Below are 22016 nucleotides of genomic sequence, written 5' to 3' on the forward strand. Positions count from 1 at the left end.
CTCCCAATCATCATCCTGTTTGACCTTGCTAAAGCGTTTGGCACTATTAATCACTATCTTCTTGAAATGCTGTTTTTTGTTTTTTGAAACACCGTTGACCTTTAAAATGCCAGTGGCCCTCAGTGCTCCTTTTCCTGATCATTACTTTTTAATCTCTTTTCTATATCTTCATCAGTCTTTCATTCAAGATTTGGTATTCCTGAGTTCTGCCCTCCCTGGGTGAACTCATTAACATATATATTTTCGATGACTACCAATCTATTGATAACTCATAATATTTGTCTACACTGGAGATCCCACCACTGACCTCCACACTTGTATATTTCCTTTCCCATTTGACGTCTCCACTCAAGAAGTAGCAATTGAAACTCAAGAAGTACTAATTGAAACTTAGTAGCATGTCTAAAAGGAAACTGAATTTATTGCAGACCACAGGCTACTTGAACCACAGTTCCGCCTGCCTCGGCAGATGGCCCTACCATCCACCCAGTGCTTAAGTAACTGCTGCTTCTCTTTCTCTATGTCAACTCTTTAAACAAGTCCTGTAGGCTTTACTGGAAAATCATTATCTCAGATTTATCTTTTCCTTTCCACCTCCACTGCTACCATGTGGTATAAGCTATCCTCATCCTTCTCCCAGATTCTTGCCCTCTTCAAATCCGTTCTCTGCAGAGCAGCTAGAGTAATCTTTTTAAAATATAGATTACATCACTTCACTTTCTCATTTAAATCCTTTCAATGACTCCCTGTTGCATTTGGGATATAATGAAAACCCTTCGGTGGCTATGGCCGAGGAGGCCCTGTGTTAGCTGGCTGGTCTCTGCCTGGGTCTCCAAGATCTCTTCCCTGTCTGCCTCTTTTTAACTACAGGAATCTCTCTGTTCTTCCGAAGAAACCGTTTATCATCCTCAGGTCTTTTGATTTGCTGGTTCTTCTCTCTCTGAAGTTTCTCCTTGGTTTTTTTAATATCTGGCTCATTCAGTATAAATGTCACCTCAGAGTAGTCTTGTCTAGAGCCAGTATCTAAGCTCCTTCTTGGCTCCAGACTAGCCTCCTTCACAACAGTTTACTTCAAACAGTTTATCACAGTCTATAATTACTTTGTGGTATTTGTTTACCTGTGTTTTCCATAGCTCCCTATCGGAATTCAAGCTCTGTGAGGATAGCCTTCAAGTCCATTATGACAGTAATGCACTGAGCTAGAATGGTGGACACTCACCTTCTGCATTCTGAATGGAGACAAAAGTGCCTCCTGCTTGCCAGAAACTATGCTGCTAGTCACCTTCTGTTTATTTTTTTTTAACACTGAAAGTGTTTTCAGTGCATCCTGAATAACATGTTATCACAGATATGCCCGTGTGTGCACTTATAAAGAAATAATGAATAAAAATATGTTTGAGTCATAATATTTCCTTCTGTAAGATATAATTGTCATTGAATTGGATAATTGAGTTTATAGTTTTGTAACCTCTCACATATACTATAATTTTGGTGACTGATGTTTTTATACTTTTTGTTATTGCTCTTTGCAGTTCAGCAGTGCAGTGTGAGATGCATGAATGGTGGGACCTGTGCAGATGACCACTGCCAGTGCCAGAAAGGATATATTGGAACTTATTGTGGACAACGTAAGGGACATTGGAATCAACTTCATTTATTAGAAATCGTTTGATTTGGTGGATATTTCATGTTAAGTTATAATTTAAGGTCTTATAAATCCTGTGATCTTTTGAAAAAACAATTTTATGTAGTAAACCATATCTTAAAACTGAATTTCTAATTTTTATCCTATAAGAATTTTTCTAATTCTTTTAGAATTTTGTACTTTAGAGCAGTGATGTTCTTGAATTACTATTCAAGAATTACTAGTCAACAACTGGTAACTAGCGCTTTAGCAAATGTGATACATCTCACAGATTTTCTGTGATTTATTTGTTTTCCTGTATCTGGCTCCATAAAACATGTATACTTTCCAGAAAAAAAAAGAGCAAGTTTTCTGTGATCTATCTCTTTCTTTCTTTTTTACTTCTTCCTTCCCTCCCCAGTTCCCTCTTTATATCTATGATTTTTTAGAACTTCTCAAAATTAACCCCAGGAGAGCCAATCTGATAAATTATCCTTTGCTCAAATATATTTAATACTAAGATACAGGGTGATCAAATGATTTTTAAAAATCAGATATTATTGTGAAACAGGAACCTATAACCCAGCAAAGCTGGTACCTTCACTGGAGAATGCCCTGTATGAATCAAGAAATAACCTTTCAACAAGAGTGTAAGGATTGTAGTTTCTGGATTGTGACACATCACTGGGGAACATTTTGGGTAATATTCTCTAAATTGTGCGACATTTTTGGGAATTCACATATTTTGAAGTAATGTCACCTTATATGACATTAAAGAAGTGTGATTTATGAAATTGAATCACAAATAGTAAGTCCCTTTTTACTTTATTTGCATTTTTACCTGATGTAGACTATAAGTTCCATGCTAATCTTCAAGGCTTCCTTAAGGATTGCTGGTCTCTTTTTTAAACATAGAAAAACCAAGTCTTAGGTGTAAAAGAATATCTAGCTTGTTTTCAGTTAACATTATTTTATTTTTGTTGCAATGAAAAAATTTTTTTAAATTGTGGTAAAATATACATAACAAAATTTACCATTTTAGCCACTTTTAAGTGTATAGTGCAGTGGCATTAAGTCCATTCACACCGTTGTGTAACCATCATCACCATCCATCTCCAGAATTTTTTTCATCTTGGAAAACTGAAACTCTGTACCCATTAAACAATAACCCCCATTTCCCTCTCCCCTGCCCCTGGCAACCATCATTTAGTTTATATCTCTACGAATTTGACTACTTTAGGTATTTCATAGAAGTGTAAGCATGAAGTATTTGTCCTTGGGTGACTAGTTTGTTATACTTAGCTTAGTGCCCTCAAGGTTCATCCGTGTTTTAGCATGTGTCAGAATTTTCTTCATTTTAAAGGCAAAATAATATTTCATTATATGAAGATACCACATTTTGTTTATCCAGTCATCTGTTGATGGACATTTGAGTTGCTTTGACCTTTTGGCTCTTGTGAATAATGCTGAAATAGCTGTTTGGGCCCTTGCTTTCAGTTCTTTTGGGTATATACCCAGAAGTAGAATTGCTGGATTACATGATAATTGTATTATTAATTTTTTGAAATGCTACCATACTGTTTTCCACAGAAGCTGCACTGTCTTCCATTCCTACTAGCAATGCACAAGGGCTCCACTCTACATACTTGCCAACCCTTGTTATTTTCTGTTTTTTTTTCTTAAATAATAATAATCATGCTAATGAATGTGAAGTTGTATCTTGTTATGGTTGTTATAGTAATTTCCAAGTTTGTCTTCTAGTTAAGGTGATTATGGTGATTATAGCTTTCTATTTATAAGTGCTATAAAGTTTTCTTTAGAATAATTTTATGTAAAATTGGAGTATCCATTTAAAGAAAAATATTCTGTTAAGGTCAGGGGTAGGCCAACTTTTTTTTGTAAAGGCCAGAGATCATATGTTTTAGACCTTGCTTTCTCCATTGCAAATACTCAACTCTGCCATTGTAGTGCAAAAGTGACCATAGATAATACGTAAATGAAAGAGCTAGGATGTGTTTCGGCAAAATTTTGTACTTTATAGACACTGGAATTTGAATTGCATACAATTTTCACTTGTGACCGAGTATTATTTCTTTGATTTTTTCAACTACCTAAAAGTGTCAAAATTCCTCTTAGCTCATGGGAAGTACCAAAATAAGCAGTGGCCCAGATCTGACCTTTGGGCCATAGTCGGCAGATTCCTTGTGTGGGTGGTTCTCAGGTATGACAAGAGGAGATTGACTGAAGTTTGAGAAATGGAAGGCGAAGGTATTTAAGAGAATACAGTACGTTGAGGCCAGTTTGCTAGCAAGAATAGGAGGGGCCAGTGTATTAAATTCTTTAGGCTAGGGTTGGCCAGGGGAGGCTAAGAAAGAACTGGACAACAGCGGAACAGACAAATGCAGCAGAGTTTCTTGTTCCATGGATGATACTTTTTCTATATTTTCTTTGTACATTCAAGTATTTCTCACATTTTCTACAATAGACTTCTGTTTATAACCAGAAAAGAAGTCTATCACGAACACAGTATTCATAAAAAGAAAGATTGATAAATATTTTTAGGCCTTAGAAAAGTGTTAGGAGATATGATTGCAACTCTGTTTTGCAAAGTTCCATAACCAATGAAGAGGCACATCTATCCTTGTTGAAAGGCATCCTTTTGCTCTGTAGAGGGAAAAATGAAAATTAGAATCACAGAAGAAAGAGCCTCGCCTTGCCTCAACTGATCTTTCAGAGTATTTGCTCAAATCTGTCCTGAAATTAGCTGTCTTCAGTCTGAATTAAGCTGCTCTTTGTGCCTTGGGCATACATGTGTATGTACGTATGAGGGTTGTACAGAACACGCTCTAGTGGGTGTGTCTCTTGCTCTTCACACAGGAATGGGAAGGCAGGGGATGGAAAGGACTTTCCGCTTCTAAAATGCTTTGATGTTCTTCCACCCCTGTGTCAAACCATACTGATGTTACCACATTTTCCAGTCAGAGGAAAGGCAATGTTACTGGGTCAGAAAATCAGCATATACTGAGCATTAGTTCTCTAGGTTTCTCATGGGATGACATCTTCCTTGTCTAATGTTTATCTCAGGGGTAATAGAACATACAGGGGAAGCAAAATGTGTAGCAAACACAATTTATTTGTCAGCAAGTAAGAAGGTAAAGGTATGATAACTAATAGATTACCAGCTCAAGGAATGGTGTAAGGAAGATGTTTTCCAAGTTGTCTTTTCGAGTGTTACAATACTGAGAGCAAAGAAGCAGATGGAACATTTTTCAATTTATGAATCCAGAGAAGTCTTAGAACTAGGATGCTTGCTAAACTGAACATTATGAAACATTTAGACTGCTTAGCTGCTTTCTTGGAAACAGACAGCATTTCTTAGAAAGCATTGTTCTATTTCATCCATTTCATTCAGCGATGTTGATAGAGTAATTACTGTGAACAGGTGAGATGATACCCTGGCCACACATTCTGGTAGAAATGACAGTTAATACTAAAAAGGTAAATACCTAATACACATTTAGGTAGTGAGAAGTTTTAGGAGAAGAATAAAGCAGGGTAAGGGGGAGAGAGTATGGGTCAGGATTAGCAGTTGTCTCCTATTTTACATCGGGGTCTCTGAGAAGGTGACATTGAAACACAGATCCGAGTCTGTGCCTTTAAATCTATGGAAAAATTGTTCTGGACAAGGCAAAAGGAAATTTAAAAGACCTGTAGTGGGAACAGACTCCATGTATTTTGGAAACAGTAAGATCCATGTCCCTGGAGTAAAGTGGGGAAAGGGAAAATGGTAAGAATTGAGTTTGGAGAGGGAGGTATAGGGCCTTGTAGGCCAAGGAACAAAATTTGGACTATAGCCTAAATATGAGAAGCCACTGGAGCATTTTGAGCAGTGGTGTTCTGTGATCTGGTTAATATTAAAAAGAAAATCACCTGCCTGCTGTGTTGAGCCTGGATTATAACAGAGAAAAGGAAAGGGCCGTGTAGGAGGCTACCACAGTGGTGCTAGCGAACGATGCTGCAGCTGTAGTCATTGAAGATGTGGTAGGTGATTGGATTGACCTTGTATTTTGGAGGTATACTCTGATGGACCAGGCGTGGTGGATTAAAAAAATAGAAAAAGTAAAGATCAAAAGTGACAAGGAGAGGGTTTTGGTGGAGCTCCTGGATTAACAGCGATGTCATTTCCAGATATGGGAAATATTGTATAGGGAGTGGGTTGGGTAAGGAGTAGTGGGGCTGAGGAAAAGTTTTGTTTTGGATTCATTAGATTGAGAAATCTGTCAGACTTACAAGTGCAAAGATCTATGAACTCTGATCTTAGGAGAGAGGTTGGACATAGAGATATAAATTTGGGAGCATATAGACTGAATTATTATATGCATAATATTTTAATCATAGGCCTAGATAAAGATCATTAGGAAGTTGTAGCTAAAGAAGTGAGTTGAAAACAGAGACCCGATTCAGTCCAACATTGTGAGATGGGGAAGAGGAAAAGAAGCCAGCAAAGAAGAGTGAGAAAGAATGTACATGACGATGGAATGAAAACTGAGAGAGTGTGGTATCCTAGAAAACAAAGGAAGAACGCAGCACCAATAGCAAAGATTTACACCTTCCTATGTCAGACAATTGGCTTTTGTTTCTTTCCTCTTGTTAACATTTTAACTTGGTTTAGAATGCTATTTTTCAAACACATTTGTGTAGAAATTACGATCATGATTTCAGACGTATGCCCGAGTGTCTGCACCTCTGCTGAGTTGTAAGGGAGTCTGTCTAATAAAAATATGTACCTGCCCTGTTACCTAGCACAAAGTAAGTGCTCAGTAAATATCTGTTGAATAAAAATGTTCTCTAAATAGCTGAGCTTCTGCAGTATGCAGCCAACCCACACAGGGAAAATAGTTTGTTTTCCCCGTCTAAGATTTTGGTGGGCAGCTAAGAAGCCAGCTCATATTTCTATCTGTAGTACATCTTTTGCTCTCTTGCCTTTCACGCCACTGTCATGCTAGGTGTAAGCATAGTTTTCTTCCTGAGTGGTCAGCGTTCCTTCTGTAGTGGAAATTTAGGCATTTTCAAATTTTTTTTCTGACTCCAGTTGAAATATAAGTTGCTGTTTCCATTCTTTTTTGTTACAAAAAATATGTTATTTTCTAAAATATCTTTCATCATAATTCTTTTGAAAAAAGGAAATTCACATTTTTGTTTTTTGCCTCTACTTTTATCTGTATTTTCCTGCTTCTCTTCTTTTGCTATTGCTCTTTAATGTAAACTTCGGCTGCTGCAGACGTCTTGTCTTACAGAACATCTTCGTACAAATGTTCTATAGTTAAAAGAGGAAGGAAATTAAGAATGTAGAATACCTTCAGCGTGCAGCCACTGTGCACTTTGTCTTATATGCTATTTTATTTAGTCCTCAAACGTCTGTAGGGGAGGAACTGTTAAGTCTCTTTTTGCAGGCCAGGAAGCTAAGAATCAGAGAGACGATGTGGTGAGTGGGTGCTGGGGACGGCAGAGCTCATTATCTGTTCACTGCACCATTCTGCCTTGTGAAGTACTTGAAAAAATGCCGTGAAATTTTGACGTGCGGGAGTTTGTTGAGGTCGTGCAGTCTATCAGATACCACAGTAGGTGACGGGGATTCAAAGGCAAACAGATCTGGCCCTTGGTCTGGGGGAACTCACTCTCACATGAGAGACAGAAATACAAGCAAATGGTTTTATCAGTGGCCCTTGATCTTTTTGTTCATAGGATCTGTTTACATTTTTAAAAATTATTGAGGTCCTCAAATGTCTTTTGTTTATATGAGTTCCATCAATATTTATAATATTAGAAATTAAAATTGAGAAATTTAAAATATTTATTGATTCATTAAAAATAATAAGAAACCCGTATTACAACTTAAGATAAATATTTTTTATAAACAATAACTATAATTTGCAAACCTCCAAAAATCTTTAGTGAGAAGGGAGGCATTGATAGTCTAACCTAGACAGATTGGATTAGGTTTAATTTGTAATGGGCCAGCTCTTTCTAGGAGAAACTCAAGGTTCATCCAGCCTTGTTCTACCTGCGAATTGGAAACTCTTTTGGAAAACCGTGGTAGAAGCCCTTCCTTTATTTACCAGAGGTTGTGTTCTGAGTGTTACAGTCAGCGTGGACGGCTCTTCCCCAAAGGCTGGCATCGTGATGAGAGAACACATGTGGGAAACTGTAATTTAAATTTCCTACAGCTCAATAGCATTTAAAGAAAATTCCACATATTTTAATTGATCACATTACTTTGGACTTAGTATTTTGCAGTGTATCTTTTTAACAATTGATTTTTAAAATCCTTTTTAAAAATTTAATTGTATTTTAATTTCTGGGATACATGTGCAGGACATGCAGGTTTGTTACATAGGTAAACGTGTGCCATGGTGATTTGTTGCACCTATCAACCCATCACCTAGGTATTAAGCCCCACATGCATTAGCTATTGATCCTGAAGCTCTTCCTCCCCCTGCCCTCCCCAGACAGGCCCCAGTGTGTGTTGTTCCTCTCCCAGTGTCCATGTGTTCTCATCGTTCAGTTCCCACTTGTAAATGAGAACATATGGTGTTTGGCTTTCTGTTCCTGTGTTAGTTTGCTAAGGATAATGGCTTCCACCTCCATCCATGTCGCTGCAAAGAACATTATGTTGTTTCTTTTTATGGCTGCATAGTATTCCGTGGTGTGTATGTGCCACATTTTCTTTATCCAGTCTATTGTTGATGGGCATTTGGGTTGATTCCATGTCTTTGCTATTGTGAATAGTGCTGCAATGAACATACGCATACATGTAGAAATCTTCAAATCCTGGCAGTTGTTTCTATGGAATAACTGCACAGAATGCTCTGATAGGTTTTGTTTTTTCCCACCTTCCCATCCATCTTTATTTTTTTCATGCTCCCTGTGGCCTTTTTTCCTTTTCCTTTCTGCTTCGTATTTACTTATATTTCAAGTCTGCCTATATTTCAAGGCAATGATGAGTGGGAAGTGCTATGTAGGACTCAGCTGGAGACAAGTGAAGAAGCAGAACGGTATGGTTCCTAGGGAGCTGTACTTGTGCAGAGACACACAGAATCATGGCTTTAATTGAAGTGTAACTGTCAACAAATGCCTCTGAGGCCATTGGCACAGTGACGCTTTAAGGTCAAGATCATCTTTTATTTCCAAGTGCGTTTTAGTCTTCTGACCATCATCAGCAGAACAGAAATCACTCCATGCATTCTGGAGATGATAGGCAGTCTATCCAGTTCAACATACCTGATAAGGAAATAGCAGCATTACTGTGCTACTGGATATCAGTATACTTACTGAGTTTCCCATTTTTTGATATGTACCTCACTTGAAGTGTTTTGCCCCCCACTTCCCTTTAATTTGAATAATTAGTGTCCTTCCACTCCATATATGGACACAGGTCATAGAATATAATCCTCTAATTCATTTGTGAGGACAAATATTTCAACAGGGTGGGTAGATTGGGAGACACACTTTCAGTATCAGTATTTTCTCCTGGAGAAGACATGATTCTTGAATTCAGCTGTCTTCATTATGGATCATGCGAATACTTAGGTTCCAAGGATTCTAGAGCATGTGATCTTTTAGGCTGAACCAAGTTGCAGTGCACGGCAGTGCAGTGGGGAGAGGGGAGTGGTTCAAGTTTACTGGCTCCCTCTGGACTCATGGAACCCTAACTCATGGTCTCCCAGGTCACAAGGCTAAAGGCAAAAGAGAGTGTGTGCTGTGTGTTTGTCAGCATGACTTTGAAAACATTTGGATTGTGAGTTAATTTTATATGAAAGAACATATTATGCTTACACAGTTTTTCTTCCCTTTCTTTTCTTCTATGACCTGCAAATAGTCTGTACACATTGGTTACTTCTTTTGGCATTTTATAGCTAATATTGATGGTATTTTTCCCCCCTTTTCTTTGTTTTGCCCTTCCAGCTTTAACTTTTTTCCCCCCTTGGCTTCCTTTTCTTCTCTGATTTTTGCTTTTTCCCTTTGTTGCCGTATCATTTTCGTTTTTTCTTATTACATTTTCTCCTCCTACTCCTTCCCTGTGCTACCTGGACCGGCCTCTTTTTTCCTTCATTTCCCATATTTTATTCATTCCTTACCAGTGAAAATATAGATTATAGGGTTAGTAGAACAGAAATTGAGGGTTGAGTATTACATTCTAAATGAGCATGAGAGCCAGCGAATATGATTCTGATTAAAAAAAAAAAACCTTTTACCAAACGCTTGCTTAACAGTGTGATTTACATGAAGTGTGTAAGTTTTTATCTGAATATACTTAAATATATTTACTTAAATTTAAGATGTGAACTTTAACCTGTGCAATTTACACAAGTTGCAGTTTAATTAACATAATTTACTGTAATTTAACATAAGATCCTTTATTGGCAGCATCACTGCACTACTATATTGTGCTTGGAGACTGGCTATATAATGAGCTTCTTGCTGTTTTTGTATGCAGCTGTCTGTGAAAATGGATGTCAGAATGGTGGACGTTGCATCGGACCCAACCGCTGTGCTTGTGTTTATGGATTCACTGGTCCACAGTGTGAAAGAGGTAAGAAGAGAAATGAGAACCTTGCTTTCTGAAGAAGTCTATTTTATTGTAAAAATGTCTAATTTTTTGCTATTCAATGAAGATTCTGCTAATGAAATTATATTTTTACTCTTCTTTGATTATGTCTCTAAGTTGAATGGTGAGATTTTGAGACATAGCTAATAGTGGCAGAAGTGTCTCAACTTTTTCCACCAGTGAACTCAGTTTGGGCGGCCAACTCGGGCTATGGCTCTAGGGTAATTTTGAGTGAGTGACTGGTGGCAAATTCTACTAATGTACTTAATTCAAATTAGGAGGCATTGTTGAAAGTACTGCTTCTGTTAAAAATGAAACAGTGGCAAGTTATCTTTGGCTGCAAACCCCACAAAATCTGACATAAATTGTCCTAAGCAATAAGGAAATGTATAGCATTTCACAACAAAAAGTCCCGAGCTAGTGGGCCTCAGGTAGGATGTGATCAAGGCTTTTACCCTGTTACTCTGTTTCTCTTGGCCCTGCCCTCCTTTATGTTTCACTTTTTGTCCTAGCCTGAACTTCTTTGTGCTTGTAAAATGGCTGTCAGCAGTCACTAAGGAAACATGTTTCCCTTTCACCTCTTGAGACAGAAAACATCTCCTCCAACTGTGGGCCAGCAGTAGCCTCCAGAGACACTTTGTATGCTGCCTGGCTTAAGCTTGAGTTTTTAAAATAGTTCATGGCAAAGTGGGGGATGGTGGTGGTAATATGTTTGATGTAGACTTACTAGGACCTGTTGTTGCAGCAGGAGATGATTTAAGCTTCCCCAGAGTCACATGGAAGGGATGACTGGGTATCTGAAGCTAGTAGAGCTTCCTTTGGGTAAGAGAAAAGGGGTGGAGGGATGGATGCTGGGTAGGCATCCCGCATTGTCCAACTTATTCATATAAATGGTCAGTCAAGCCAATGTGAAACCAATTTACTATGATTTGAATAGCAGTTAAACTCATGACCTATAGACTGCTGAAAATCTCTGGCATTGATCCCTCATTATGGATCTTGGGAATGTTTATGTTTCAAGGATTCTAGAGAGTGTGATCTTTTAGGTTGAGCTGAGTTGCAGTGCGGGGCAGTGCAGTGGGGAGAGGGGAGTGGCTCAAGTTTGCTGGCTCCCTCTAGGCCAGCGGAAGCCTGACTCCTGGTCTCCCAGGTCACAAGTACAAAGGAACAAGAGAGTGTGTGTGCTGTGTGTAAGCTACCTAAAATAATGTCCTGATGGTAAACAGTTTTGTGACATATCAAGAAGTTAAACTTTATAAAATGTGATAAATAACTAGCTGAGCCATAACAGTGAAAACAAACGAGCTAAATTTATATTACATAATCATTCATTGTTATTTACATCCTCAATGCATTTTTCCAGAGCTTGTTGTGGCATCAAGTTGTACAGCACTTTTTTATTATGAAACTAGAATATATGAAATTATGTCAATGAGATATTACAGATAAGTAGGGGTCAAGGTTTATATATGTATAGTGGCTTTGAGTTGTGCAAAAGCCTTATATTTTAAAAATTATTCTCATTACCCTGACAAAACTTCATCTTGCTTTTCAAGTTTAACCTTGAGAGGAAACTGAGAAATTACGATTATATGGTGAAGTTTGAAAAGTAAAATATTTTTTCACATACATTTGGATGTATATATACATCAAGATATTTTTAATATTTTAATGTAATTGAGATTTCTTGGGACTGACATACATTCCACAAATGATGGAGTTTAATGTTACACTTTGGATGAATTTAAATATCTTTACCAGATGCTTTTATTTGGGAAAGAAAAATTAATTATGAAATGTTAGCATAAAAAGATAAATTATTCAGAATGGAATAACATTTCTTAGATAACGCTAAGTTTATTTGAACATCATAGAATGTAGAATAAATTTAAAATTTCAAACATAATCATAATTGGTAAAGATGATCTTCATTTTTCTGGGAGTCATGTAAACTTTGTAGCTCTTTCATCCTGAAGCAGATTTCAAAGTCAATTTGTAATTGGCAAAGAAATTGGGTAAGTAGTTTCAACTCAGAGGCTTCTAGGAATTACGTCATTATTCTTCAACAGTTATTCATTCATTAGATTTGTTAGTCCTTACTAAATTTCTGAGAATTCAATAAAGACTTACATATATTTTACATGTACAGTAGCATGTTTTCCAAAAAAAATTATAAGATTAATTAGTTAATGGATTACCGTTAGGGATATTTTTTAAATGTTGGTTTGTTTCTTAAAAGTCTTATTACTTACTACTCTTCAGATGGAAGTTCTAAAGCTTCATTTCTTTCAAATAAGGAGTTAGCAAGTTCCACTCTTAGATAGCAACCATGAACTTTAATATTTTAAAGAGATGTTTTAAATTGAATTTATACATGTATAATAACCCATTCTACTAAAAATGAGGTTCATAATTTTTTTTCAAGAAACATTGTGCCTGTGTAGATGCAAGAAGAGTAACTCACTTATGCTGAGGTTAGTGAGTAAGCTCATGTGCCCTGTTAGCATTTAAAGTTTATATATATATTTTTAAATTACTGAATTTCGAAATATATGTTCTTTGTTATCTTAATAAAAAGACCTTTGTAAAATCAGAGATATTTGTTCCTCCTTAATGTAGAACATATAATTTCCCTTTAAATTGGCCTCCTGGGATCAGTCATATGATAAAACATGGCTGCTTTTCCAGCTATCTGGGCTTTTGGCAGACTGGTTTCCAGACCCAGAGACTGAGTAGTAACCAGTGGCTGGCATGATTATGGTATTTAACTTGAGTCTGAGTGCTGGGTAACCTGAACTTCTTTGGAGTTCTCTTTTCACACTTGTTGATATGTACAATGACCTTTTATACTTAGCATCAAAAAAAAAAAAAAAGAGTTCTTGTGGCAACAGGCTAATTATAAAATGCAGACAGCCCATTTGTGGCCACGGCATATGAAGGTACTGAATTCTTTATGTATCTCTTTCCAAACAAATGTAATTTGAAAAAAAGATAAATATCTCACTTAATATACACTTGAGATTAAACAGAAATGGAGTCAGCATTGGATGTTGAGACCTGATGGGTTTTTTCCCTAACACTTAAAATGTACCTTATGTTTTATCAGTAGAAACTTGGAGAGGGTGGATAGACAAGACATAGATTTACCTAAGGAATTTCTGAACCAAATAGATGATTACTTGATCACAAATGTGGCCTGTCTAGAGTCCTTCTTTCAACTTTTTTGACTTAAAGGATTGTTGAAATCTTCTTTTGTAATGGAATTTTCCTTGAAGTTTATATAAGGCCCATCTTTTAGAAATACATCCTAGACCCTTTTAAGTTATACATAAATTACTACTACAAATGGTTTTTATCATGTAAACATGACTTCCTTAAAATAGTATGCAAATTGTGTAAAATTTCAAATAATCTGGTGCTTAGTAACATTTCCTTTAAAATGTACATTTTTTAGTACAACTTAAAGGAAAAAAGGACTAGAAAATTATTTTTTAATTATTGACACTTTAAAGACAAATGACTTTTGTTAATCTGCATCTTAAATGGAATTAAAAGGTGAGATCAAGTTGCAAATGTTAGAGTTCAAAAAACCTAAAATTTCAAGCCTTTATGTAAAATGAAAATGGATTGATTTCCATTTAGGTTACCTTTTATGAAATCATCCAGTTATGGAACCTAATGCATGAACCCAGGTCTAAAAGTGTGCTGAGAAGGAGTCACTCCATCTCTGCCTGGATATCTCTAGTCAGGGGCTCTCACTCACTCACCCCATCATGAAACAGTCCTGCTCATCATCAGAGTCCTGCTTGCAGGAACTCTGCATTGTTCTGCTGCTGTCCAACCAGGACATTAGCAGATGTGTAAGATCCCATATAGTCTAATTCAGTGGGAAGATGATGATGACAACTTCTCTAAAAGGAGTCAACCACAGCCTGCCACTCAGGTGCGCATGCTGGCAACTTGGCGTCTAATTATAAACTCTTCAGTTATTGTATACATTTTTATTTCCTCACCCACACTTCAGGAAGTAAAGTAACTGTAATAGCCATTAAATCTACTTAGACCTTACCCACATCCTCCAAGAGTAGGTGTAAAGATGGACAAATTTGGGTTTTCCTGAATTCTGAGAATAATGTAGGCCCAGACTCAAGTTCGTTTAGAAATAACTGATATGCTTGTTAATCCAATGGACTTGGAATGTATTATAAAGTATTCAGGGTGATTGTACAGCTTATGAACATTCAAGTATAGCAAATTAGTAGTATGACCAGGAATACAGGGAATATGGTGACGAGAACAAGCTGGTATTACACAGAATTCTATACACAGATACACAGTGAATTTGATACTTTCAAGAAATGTATAAACAATGTTTTTGAGAAAATAAGTTCCATTGTGATTTTCTGTTTTAAAATGTAATGCATGTTTATTATAAAGTAATTTAGAAATAAAACAAGATGAAAGACGAGAATCCAATTATTCATAATTCCTACACTTAGGATTAATTACCGTTAATGTCTTGGATACTATAACTTGAGTCATTTTTCTACTGTACATGCATGTAGTGTTTACAAAAAATTGAATCTTTCCATTCTTAGTAGAATTTACTCTTTTGTAATGTGAAATGTCCTTATATCTTGCCTCTCCCTTTGTGTTATTAAATATGTTGTAGATTGTTATAGTTGCACTGCACGTTGTAATAACACAAAAGGACAAGCAAGATATAAGAGTAAGATATACGTGCTTTGGGATGTTTACTTCATTTTACCTTTTTAACCACAAATTAGAATATACAAGAGTGTAACTAAACTAATTTTTAAAATAAATATTTAATATTTATTCATCCAATATTTGTTGAGTACTCTTAAAGCATTAGGCTAAGTACTTGGAACTTGAGTTATAAGAAAAACCAATATATACTTCTTATTAATGAGAAGCAAATTATTGAAAAACTAGTCATCTACTTTACACATGAGGATGCAATAAGACACAGTAAATACCGTAATAGGAGTAGGAACAAAAAGTAGGAGAGCTCTGAAATGCTCCCTAATGCAGGACAAATTACAAAAGTCTTTCTTTCAGTCAAATGAATGTAGAATGAAAATCATAGCTTACTACAGTGGGAAAAACAGTATCAGACTAATTCCTGAGATATATCATGATTAAATCTTATACTAATATTATTTAAACTCCATAATTCATGACCAATTACCCTAATTACTAAGCTGATATTTATTTTGCAGAAATAAAATGTCTCCCTTTTTCTTGCACTCTGAAGATTTAGTAGAATGAAAATTACAATAAGCAGAGAGAGAATGTTACCAACTGCAGATGTCAGACTCACATGTACCCTCAGGCGCACACACACACACACACACACACACACACACACACACACATATTTCTGCACTTGTGAGGCCGTTAAGAGCATTTTATAACCTTGCACTCTCTAAGCTAAACTTAGCCTTAAATGGGCATCAGAGAAATACCAAAAGATCTGTGGGAACTTAACTTTTTGGCACTAGCTCAGATGATACCCTTATCTTGAATGCCATTAAGAACAGAGGGAAAGAAAATTGGAGAAGGAAAAGCAGACAATGGGAAGTGGAAGAAAAAGAGGGAAGGAGAAAATGAAGACTGATAAGAAAAGAGAGATGTAATGCTAGACGAGAAGTGGAGACGCTTGGTGTTGTATAAAGGAAGGACTTAAATCAGGGAGAAAAATCAATTCACTGGTTGATCTACCTGGGAGAGGCCAGGCTTAAACTTCTTAATCCTTAATTTAAGACTCTGCTTAAATTTAGATCTGTAAAATAAGACTGAACTTTTGGCAGCCCAGTAGATCCTGATATTTTATTCTCTTGAACAAAAGCAATGTGTATTTCATTTATTCCAGCTCTTTCTTTGATTTTGGTTTATCTACCTAGAGGCAGGGAAACCTGCAGTATAAAATAACAAAGGCTGGAATATTGTATATTTTTAACTCCATAAATATTTTTTCTTGTTTTCCTGTTTCAACATCAGATTAAAAGACATTAGAGGTTAATTGGTGTAGAAACTGGGCAGAACTACCAGCCACACACAAATTAAATGTAATCAGATGTTATTATGTAGAATTTACTCAAAAGTAATTAAATCAGATGTGCATGTATGTGGGGGAAGTTATGTAACAAATACAGTATATTTCAAAAGTTAGAAATTCTTAAATAACACCTGTCTCCAGGGGTTTCAGATAAACAGTTGTAGACCCATAATCACCTCATAGATTCGTTGGAAAGATTAAAAGCAATAATGTGTTAAGCACCTGACACACAAGAGGCAGTGTGCCTGACACATGGTAAGCTTCCACTAAGTATTACTTGTTGTATTTTTAGAACACAGGCTGTAGTCAAAATAAAAGCTTAATATTAAAACCTGTGTAACTTTAGAAATGTGATTGCCCTATCTGATGCCTGTTTGTACATACATAATACATATCTATTATGTTGACTTTGAATCATTTTTGTGAAGATTGAATGATATAATGCCTGGCATCCAATAAATGAAATAAATAATGGTCATTAATGCTATATCTTTTTAAGAGGACTCCCCAGTTATCAAAATGATAGATGTGGTGGCTGTTTATTAGAAATAGAATATTCAAAAATGGACTCTCAAATGGGAGAAAAAAGAATGTTGTGACCTATTTAAGTCATACAAATAAGGCTTAATGATGTTTTTATTGATAGTGGAAAGACAGAATAAAGTGGATATTTTAAGAGAAGCTCACAATCCTGAGATGAGATTTAAACAAGAAATGAAGTGCCATGGCCTGCGTCTAGCACAGAGTTAACTGCTCAGTAAATGATCAGCTATAATTTAAAAAATAAAGCCAAGATCTGATATGCTCTTTTTTTCTTTTTTTTTTTTTTTTTTTGAGACGAGGTCCCACTCTGTTGCCCAGGCTGGAGTGCAGTGGCATGATCTTGGCTCACTGCAACCTCCGCCTCCCTGGTTCAAGCTATTCTCCTGCCTCAGCCTCCTGAGTAGCTAGGATTACAGGCATGCGCCACCACACCCCGCTAATTTTTTTGTACTTTTAATAGAGATGGGGTTTTGCCACGTTGGCCAGGCTGGTCTCAAACTCCTGACCTCAGGTGATCCACCCGCCGCAGCCTCCGAAAGTGCTGGGATTACAGGCGTGAGCCACCACGGCTGGACTGATATGCTGTCTTAGATAAAATTGTCCTGATGGGTGAGAGAGAGACTATTTCAGGATCTCTGGGACATCAGTTGTGAACAGTGTAAGTTTCACTATTTTACCTTTTGTGGGATTTTTGGTAACAGTACAGATTGACTGGAAAATATTGTCTATCATTATTATGACCTTGTTTTTATGCAGTTGAATTAGACCCTACTTATCTTGTTTTGACATGTTTTTATTGTAAATGTCAGTGTTCCTATTAGTACTCGTTACTTAACTGGTCTTTTGAAAATGTCTTAGTTTGCCTTTTTCCTATACACAAGTTATTATTCTAAACATTTTACAGTGTAACTCATATATAGGTAGAGTTTACTTAAGCCAAGTACTTGTAATCTGTAGATTTGCATATTGCTAAATCTGAATGAAGAAATAGGTCAGAGAGTTTTTCAAACGGTACAGAGATCAGTTCATCTGTGATACTTCCCTTGACCACCCTACCTTTCTACCCCCATCTTATTTATTGGGCAAAACTAAGGCAGTCTGTCCTGTCCTTTTACCTGCCATATATCCATTCCTCTAGAATAGCTGTCTTCATTGTGTTGCGACTGTGTGTTTGCTTGGCTGTGGGCCTCTTAAGAGCAGAGATACTTATCTAAAATTGCCTTTGTGTTTCTTATACTCCACACAGTGCAGCATAATGGAAGATGCATCATACATGTGATTGCATAAACATGGGGGATTCCAAGTAGAAGAAATAGGGTGAAAATAAGTATAGAGATAATAAAAGTCCTTGAATGTGCACAGAGACTTAATCATTTAGCGTGGTTGTAATACACAGTTAGTGAAAGAAAAGAGTAGATGATGAGGCTGGAAAAATAGACACAGACCTTAATTTACAAAGTCTGAAATGCTGGAGTCAACAGGCTGCCCTCTATACCCTCAAGTAGGCACTGAGCAGAGGAGCTATGAATGACTTGTATGCTTGAAAGCAGTTCTCCACAAACGTCATTCTGAAGTGGCAAACAAAATAGAATGAAGGGTGGAATCTCTTAGGAGAACTCACTGCATGTCTGCTAGATTAAAATTTGTATAATATTTCACTGAGATTATGATTTATGTGTACAAAAATTAGATTTTTAATGTAAATTGGAAATTATATAATTTGGAGGGAAGATAACATTTATTGAACTTTTCCTATGATAAATACTTTAGAGGAATTAACATTTTTAACAACCCAAAATATTTTTTAACATAACACTATGAATAAAAAAAATGGAGGTATAAAGAAGTGAAGCAATTTTCTCGTGTTCACTCAGCTAACAAGTAAAGAAAGTAGGATTGGAACACTGGTGGTATAACCTCAGAACCCATATACTTAGCCTCAACTTTGATTCTAGTGAAACATGACATTGCAAAAGTAATGTATTTCCACTCTTTAGAACTGTATTGTGTCAGTTCATTATGAGTACTGATAACAAGGCACATGATACTATTGAATTAAAGGGATGGCTTGCCGTTTGGGGAATATTTTCTTATCTAGCCTAGGGAATACACACACATATGTATATATTTCAGATTATGACCGAATTCATAGGCTCAGAATTTCTTTATGTATATAATCTAAAATATTAAAACTCATAGAGCTTAAAACAAAATTCGGACTTCTGTGTTTAGCCAAGATAGACTAACAGGGATAAATTAGCCTTCCTGCCTGAAAAGAATAAAATACAGAACAGAGTATATGAAATTGTGGTTTTTTCATATTGGACACTAAGCAACAAAAAACAGTGACCCGTGAGAGAAGGGAAACAACAATGTGAACCTTTTGACTTCCCCAGCTTGCTTCCTGAAAGGGTTTTTCTAGGTTGTGCTACAACCTGGAAGTTTGCCCCACCTGTGGCCCACAGGCTTCATGCAGCCCAGGAGAGCTTTGAATGCAGCCCAACACAAATTCGTAAACTTTCTTAAACTATTATCAGCTTTTTTTTCTTTTTTCTTTTTCTTTTTTTTTTTTTTTTTGGTCACCAGCTATCGTTAGTGTATTTTCTGTGTGGCCCAAGACAATTCTTCTTCCAGTGTGGCCCAGGGAAACCAAAAGATTGAACACTCCTGTGTTGCAGGGTGAGAAAATCCAGGCACAGCCTAGCAGACTCCCTAAGTTCTGGGGAGATCAAGATGGCTAGAGTTCTCAGGGCAGAATCTTGGAGAGGAAACAGGTATATAGAGAGAACTTTGGACATCTACAGAGGCTGTCTCTCAAGTTTTCAGCAGAATACTGACAGTCACATTCATGTGAGGAATCTATCTGAGACTGGAGAAGGAACTGCTTGAAAGGAGTGAAAGGAACAATACTCAGAATGCACATAAGCCTGGAAATACTGCCTTCCTCTCTAACCAGATTAGAGGGTCACATAATTGGTGGGGCATTGGTTAGAGTACTCAGAATAGTGTTGCCTCAATAATGGAGAAAAACTAACTATAGACTTCATGCTGCTCTGGCTGTGGAGAATAAATTTTAAAAGCAACAACTAAAGGATCAAACATCTATCTAGAAAGGCTAAGAATATTTATAAGAATACAAAAATATTAAGCACTAAGTAAAGTAAGAAAAATCCCAATATATGGTATCTAATCAAATATCTCCCATCAAAAATTTTGTATAAAGAATCAGGAGAGCATGATGAAAATGGAAAAAAAATCAACTAAAATTCACCCCAAACTGACAAAGATGTTAGAATTAACAGACTGGAAGATGAAAGTAGTTATTATAAGGTGTTCCTTATGTCCCTAAAGTTGGAGGAAAGATTAAAAATGTTAAGTAGAGATGTGGAATCCAAATTGAACTTCTACAGATGAAAACTACAATGTCTGAGGTGAACATTTTTCTGGATGGGATTAATGGGAGATTAGACATAGATGAAAAGACTAGTGAGCCTGAAAACATAGCAACAGAAATTATTTGAAATAAAGCACAAAGAGAAAAAGGCTTAAGAATATAGGGGAGCATAAGTGAGCTCTGTGACAACTTTCATCAAACTAAATACATATATTTAGAGTTAGCAAAATAGTAGATGGCAAAAAAAATATATTTGAAGAAATAATAGTCAGAATTTTTCCAAATTTGATAAATGCTGTAAACTAACAGACCCAAGATCAATGAATCCCCAAACAAAAGAAACTTGAAGAAAATTATATTAAGATACATCATAATCAATTTCTCAAAACCAGGGATACAGGGGAAATCTTAAAGTAGCCAGAGAAAAGAGATACATTTTGTATAGAGGAAAAAAAGATAAAAATGACAACAAATTATTTGTCCAAAACAGTACAAGTAAAAAGGAGAGTGGAACAGCATATTTAGAGCACTAAAATTGAAAAAGACAATTCTCTGCCTAGACTTCTATATTTAATAAAATATCTTTCAAAATCAAAAGTAAAATAAATAAAGCTTTTTCCCACTATATAAAAGGGAAGAATTCATTTTCCAGTCACCTGCGCAGTAAGAAATATTAAGGCAGTTCTTTAAGCTGAAGAAAAATACTGGCAAATATTTTTGAATATTCTTTGAAAAATATTGAAAGGAATGAAAAGTATCAAAAAACATAAGTATGTGGGTAAGTATATAATACTTTTTCTTAGTATTTTAAATCTTTTTAGGAAACAATTGACTGTTTGAACAAAAATTAATTACAATGTCCTATGGGGTGTAGAGTAGATGTGGTGGTAAAAAAACAATAGCACAGAGGCTGGGATGTGCCTATACTGTATGTCAAGAATTATGTTACTTGAAGATAGACTTTGATAAGTTAAGGATGTGTGGTGTGAACCTTAGAGTAAGCACTAAAAATACAGAGTAATGATTAAAAAGCCAACAAAAGGTGATAAAATGGAATAATAAAGAAGAAAGCAACAAAAGAAGATAAGGAGAACAAATGATAAATGGATAGTTAGAAAACAAATAGAAAGTGGGAGATTGAAACCTAGCCATATCAATCATCACAATAAATGTAAATGGTTTCAACACTCCAATTAAAAGATAAAGATTGTGATGTATGATTTTAAAAATCCAATTATATGCTGCCTATAAAAAAATCTATTTTAAATAAAAGACACTAATAAAGACCTAAAAGATATAAAAAGAAATAATTGGCTAATAGTAATCAAATTAAAGCTGGAGTAGCTAAATTAATATCAGACAAAGAAGATTTCAGAGCAAGTAATAGTATCAGGCATAAAGGCCATTTCATAATAATAAAGAGGTCAGTTAATCAAGAAGATGTGACGGTTCTAACTCTCACTTAATAGCATAGCTTCAAAATACATGAAATAAAAACAGAACTGCAAGGAGGTGTAGACAAATCCATAATTAATGGAGATTTCAGTACCCCCTCTCAATAACTGATAGTAGATAAGAAGTCAATACGGGCATAGAAAACTTTAGCACTGCTGTCAATCTACTTGACCTATTTAATATTTATAGAATACTTTGCCACACAGCAGCAGATAATATACATTGCTTTTTATTGCACATGGAACATGTAGCAAGAAAGATCATATTAAATGGATATTAAGTAGATACTGAACAACTCTAAAGCAACAAT

At 35.9% G+C, this 22016-nt stretch overlaps 1 protein-coding gene across 1 annotated transcript in view; it reads left to right on the top strand.

The window, feature by feature from the left end:
- Positions 1-22016, top strand: part of FBN2 (fibrillin 2) — a 280529-nt gene that overhangs the window by 8290 nt on the left and 250223 nt on the right. The window contains exons 4-5 of the mRNA XM_032156530.2: positions 1533-1628; positions 10122-10217. Of these exons, the coding sequence (XP_032012421.1) occupies positions 1533-1628; positions 10122-10217 (192 nt within the window). The remainder of the gene's footprint in view (positions 1-1532; positions 1629-10121; positions 10218-22016) is intronic.

This window comes from Hylobates moloch, unplaced genomic scaffold (assembly GCF_009828535.3).
Source record: "Hylobates moloch isolate HMO894 unplaced genomic scaffold, HMol_V3 SCAFFOLD_6, whole genome shotgun sequence".
NCBI lineage: Eukaryota > Metazoa > Chordata > Mammalia > Primates > Hylobatidae > Hylobates > Hylobates moloch.